The 5,557-nt window shown below is 38.7% G+C and overlaps 1 pseudogene and 1 gene segment (V, D, J or C); one reads left to right on the forward strand and one right to left on the reverse strand.

Annotated features, from left to right (window-relative positions):
- Window positions 1-1,005: 1,005 nt before the first annotated feature.
- LOC116590182 lies at window positions 1,006-3,709 on the reverse strand (annotated as a pseudogene).
- On the forward strand, window positions 3,708-5,338 carry LOC116590183. The segment is given in 2 exon segments: window positions 3,708-3,743; window positions 4,958-5,338. Coding segments are annotated over 2 exon segments (417 nt in total).
- The last annotated feature ends 219 nt before the right edge of the window (window positions 5,339-5,557 follow it).

Here is a 5,557-nt window from a genome sequence, read left to right on the forward strand (position 1 = left end):
TTCTAACAAAAATTAATAAAAATGTACAAGACTGTCCTTGCATACCTCAGGGAAATTATTTCTTATATACATACTCCTAAAACTTAGGATTGGTTTATAGGAATAGCATACCAAGTAAAGATGAAAAAATAGTCATTTTAGAAATAACTCTGTTTACTCCCATGCCACACAGATCATATGAGGATTTAAACAGCAATCATGGATTTTGAATATATATATACATATATATACACATATACATATGCATATATATATGTATATTCTTTATATATATAATCTTACCTATAAAAACAGTAGTATACAAACTTTAAACTAAAAGTTTATGCAAAGTAACACACAATGTTCTAAATATTTTTAAAGATTTTATTTATTTATTCAACAGAGAGAGACACAGCAAAAGAGAAAACATAGCAGAGAGAGTGGGAGAGGGAGAAGCAGGCTCCCCGTGGAGCAGGGAGACTGATGCGGGGCTCCATCCCAGGACCTTGGGATCATGACCTGAGCCAAAGGCAGATGCTGAACAATTGAGCCACCCAGGTACCCCCCAAATTTTCTAAATCTTAAGGAAACTTTAAAATACCTCTTCTATTTGTAAATAAAAACAGAATAAAGCTGATCTGATCACCTTATTAGGTAATTTATTCTGGAAACTTGTTAATAAAGTATTGGTGGGAATTCTTATTCTTCATTATGCTGTCACCTGAAACTCTCAATCATTTTCTTCAGTAAAGGAATAAGTTAAATGAATAGACTACATGTCAGTTACCACATGTTACAACAAGTCTAACTCTGACAATAACAGGAGTGGCCACAAAGTGCCTCAGAGTTGGCTGCGTCTTGAATCTCTCACTGAAGGATTGGGTCAATCTACCTTTGGAACAATTTTATCAGTATACAGCAACAATAAGTGTCTTTTTATCCTGTTTTCTTAAAGTCCATATCACTAGTCTTTAACAGATAGCAATGAGATAGCTCTAGCAGATAAAGCAGGAAGGGAACTATGTTCTAGAAGAAGCATTTATCCGTCTTTGATACAAGCTTCTCAATTAATTACTGAAGAGGTGCCAACTCATGCCTATCAATCAGATTAAACTCCTGAACAAAGAAAATAAAGGGCTTAAGGGAGGTATTGAGGTGGACCTCCTCTCACAGCTGCATCACAGAATCAAACGGCTGGTGATGAATATGCATAAACCCAGAAAAATCCTTTGAAGCATCTTTGCCATAGACATAAAGTTTTTTGGAAAGGGGACACCAATCTTAGAAGGCAAAGACTTACATCATCAAGCTGATCCTGAACCCAAACATTTGATTGTCTTTTTGATATTAGTACCATTTTCCCAATGATATTCATATCTTGGACCTGCAGACCTGACTGGACAGCTTGCCTCAGTGCAGAATTCTGTAATAGTTCCATACAGCATGTTGATCAGGTTGAAGAAATCTACAGTGTTAACTGCAATCCATTCACTGAAGTCCTCTCTCTCTGGCAACATAAGAGCTTGTCTCAGATTTCCACTTCTTAGAGTTGCTTCTGCCTGTTTTAAGAGCTGATGAGAACCCTCAGGTATATTCTTCTTTGGTTTGAATATTTTAGAAGAATGGCAGCTGAAGAGGTAGCTCAACTTCTATCCTCAGAGGAGAGGGACCACTGGCCCCCAGTGCTGCCTGGATTCAGAGCCCAGGCAGGAGCCAGAAGGAAGCAAACAGTCCTCATCTCTTGGCCCATGAAAGTACAGGGTGCCCCTGCTATGAACCACAGGTCTAGCAGGAGCAAGTTGCTATGCTGGCCTCCCCCACTTGCTGACCTGAAAATCAGGGAACAGGCTTTTTTCTATCATCTATCTCTGTGTTCAGAAGTATTAGCTCTGCCATCAAGTTCTTGATACTTTTGAGCTTGCTTTATTCATTTTTATTTTTATTTATTTTAAAATATTTTACTTATTTAATTGAGAGAGAGAGAGAGATACAGAGCACAAGCAGAGGGAGATGCAGGCTCCCTGCTGAGCAAGTAGAAGATGTGGGACTTGATCCTAGGACCCTGGGATCATGATCTGAACAGAAGGCAACTGCTTAACTGTCTGAATCACCCAGGTGCCCCTTGAGCTTGTTTTATTATTTGTAAATTTGGGAGAATTATATCTTCTTTAATATTTTGTTGTGACAGCATATCAGTAATATATCCGAAGAGACTGGCACATAAAAGATGAGCTATTTAGGAAGGTACCTCAATATGTACAGAAGAAGTGTCTGACAAATCCAGATTCATTCCTGAGAGAAATTCCCAGGGAATGAGGAACTGAAGGAAATTTCCTTAATGAAAAAGAGCTCAACCAAAAACCTGCATCAGATGTCGTAGTTGGTGGTGAAAACCTCAATGCTTTTCCTTAGTTTCAGAAATAAAGCGAGAGTTTTGGCTCTCACCACTTGTATTTCATATTGAAGTAGATGTTCCAGCCAATACAATACAGCATGGAGAAGAAACAAATGCCACACAGTCTGGAAAGGGGGAAGTGAACTTATCTTTTGACAACCAACATAACTGTCTGAGCACAAAACTCAAGAGAATCTACAAAATAGCTACTAGAAGAAATTGGTTTAAGAAAGTCAAATGTATGCCTACCATATGACCCACCTGTTGTGCTCCCAGAAACTGATCCAAGAGAATGAAAGCATATGTCTATAAAACATCTTATACACAAATGTTCATAGCAGCTTTATGTATAAGAGCCCCATTGAGATTAATTGAGATGGTCAGCAACAGGTGAATAGACAAGTTGTTTTATAGGCATATAATGGGGTAGTACACAGCAACAGAAAGAAACAAAGTCTTGATAAACATGACTACGGCAGAATCTCAAAATATTTATGCTGAGAAGAAGCATATGATTCCATTTATGCAAAATTATAAAATATGCAAACTAATTCATGACAGGAAAGTTCCCTGGAAATAGGGATGAGGAGGGTTGAGAGGATTACAAAGTGACATGAAGAAAGTTTTGGGGTGATGTATATGTTCATTTTCTCAACTGTAGTGATGGCTTCACAAATACATACATACATCCAATCCTATAGAATTGTTGAATTTGCTGCACTGTATTATTATGTAAATTATGTATTAATAACAGCCATTCAATATCATTCTATGCACTATTTTCCCTCACTGCAGTGCCAGTCTTCCTGTGTCACATAAAATGCAAAATATTTCTCCTATAGGCTTTCTTTGGCCTGAAAGTATATATATTTTTTAATTTATGCCTAATGACTTTCTGCATCCAAGTGTTATACTGTTTATTTTCAACCAGCATCATCCCAACCTATTTAGCATTGTCCCAGAGATCTTTTTTTTTTCTTAAGATTTTTATTTATTTGACAGAGAAAGATACAGCAAGAAAGGGAGATAAGCAGGGGAGAGGAAAAGGGAGAAGCAGGCTTCTGAGCAGGGAGCCTGATGTGGGGCTTGATCCCAAGACCATAGGATCATGACCCCAGTGGAAGGCAGACGCACAACGACAGAGCCACCCACGCGCCCCGTCCCTGCATATCTGAAGAGATGTTTGTAGTGTCTTGTCTAAAATTGCTTTCTAGCATAATTTTGAGGCAGGTTCTGACAATGTGATTTGGAAGGTGAAGGGGAACGGATACATGAACGGAAAGTGTCCAGGTCTGAATTTCTTACTTCACTATATATATGGGAAACCGTTCCCATGTTGGCTCTGGACTCTGATATTCCTCCACCGAATGTGTGGGGAATCGCCTCCAGGAAACAGCTGAGCTAAGCTTCCTAATGTGTTTAGAGTATATGATTACAGGGCCTTACAGAAGATGTGTCCCTTTCCTGAACTTTTATCTGATCATCCTGATTTCTTACCTATTGAGAAAAATTATTTGATTAATGTTTGGCAACAAAAAGTGTCAGATGGATGATAATAGAAAGCATCCTTGAAGTTAAACCTGTTAAGAAGATAGGATTAGTATTTGTTGCTGAATTCACGTACAGTAGTCACCTTATGTTGGAGTCAATAAAACTGTGAGAACATAAACTCTCAAATCATTCTATAGGGATTTGATGACTCCATGTATGAATTTATTATGTCTGAAATTCCTATTTTTCACTTTTTAATTATTCTAAAAGTCAGGAATATTTGACTATTAGATAGTGTGGCTTCTGAAACTTTTTATTAAAATAGTATTTATTGCAATTGCTAGTAGTTTAGGAATAAGTAAATATGACATTTCAAATAAATGCTATTTGTTCATTATATTTGTTTAATTTAAAAATATTTATTGAGTACTTAAAAAATGAGTCACTGTTCTAAATATTGCATAAAGTGCCAAAAACACAGAATCAGTCACCAATGACTTGACTTCCTCTTACTATTTCTGTATTAAACTCCAGCTCCTTTTCTTGCAGTCAGTAGGTAATAGGCCAGCCCACATGGACACATGAGAATATGAAGTACTGTAATAAAATGCTTCTAAGATTGTTACCCTCCCAAGTACAGAAATGCCCCGGGATGCTGTGTTAAAGAAGTTCCATATCAGGCAGTGTCTTAAGAACAAAACAGACCTAAGAAGTCAGGATTGCTGTTGTTCAGACTTCCAAGGGCCACCTGAAGCCTGACATGTGCCTCATGACATTAGGGATGAAACAGATGGCTGACTTGGGGAGGATTCTGGCCAACATGCATGCATTTTAGTCCCTGTCTACCAGGGAGTATAGCTTCCTACCACAGTGACATTTCCTGTTTGAAAGCTGGGTTTTTACTGATCATTTCTTTCACTTCAACCTTCTCCATAGTAAGAATGAAGAACATTATTTAGGTGATGCTCCAGAGATGAAGTGTTCTCCAGGCTTCGTGACTGTGGTACTCTTGAAGAATTACCATTCTTCTTCAAATTTGGATTCTTTCTTCCATGGTGTCAGCAAAACCTTTAACTATTATTTCTTCATGAGTTTTATGCCCAAGGTGACACAGATCTCCTTTCTCTTTCCTCAGAACAAACCCATGGAGACTCAGTGACTCAGACTGAAGGCCAAGTGACCCTCTTAGAAGAGGCTTCCCTGACTGTGAACTGCACTTATTCAGCATCAGGATACTTTACTCTTTTCTGGTATGTCCAGTGTCCCGGTGAAGGTCTACAGCTCTTCCTGAAAGCCTTGAGGGACAAGGAGAAGAAAAGCAACAAAGGATTTGAAGCCACCTTTCACAGCAAATCGAAAGCCTTCCACTTGGAGAAAGGCTCAGTGCAAGCTTCAGATTCATCTGTGTGCTACTGTGCCCTGAGTGACACAGTGACAGGTACTGCAGGAGGAGCTGAGCACAAACTGAGCTGAACAGAACAGGGGCCTGGAAGCTGCGTGTCTTTTCCTGATGCAGTCTGGTTACAGCACAATCTGTTTTTTGTCCATCAGTGTCTGGTTGATACAAAATCATACAAGTGACTAGAGCGTAGGAACCAGCAGTAACATTCCCCAATCGCAGGTGGTCCTTAGTGACATTGAAAACAGTTCAATGCCAAGAGTTCCTCAGCCAGGGTGTAACTAATTTCAAGG

Source organism: Mustela erminea, chromosome 5, assembly GCF_009829155.1.
Source record: "Mustela erminea isolate mMusErm1 chromosome 5, mMusErm1.Pri, whole genome shotgun sequence".
In the NCBI taxonomy this organism is placed as follows: domain Eukaryota; kingdom Metazoa; phylum Chordata; class Mammalia; order Carnivora; family Mustelidae; genus Mustela; species Mustela erminea.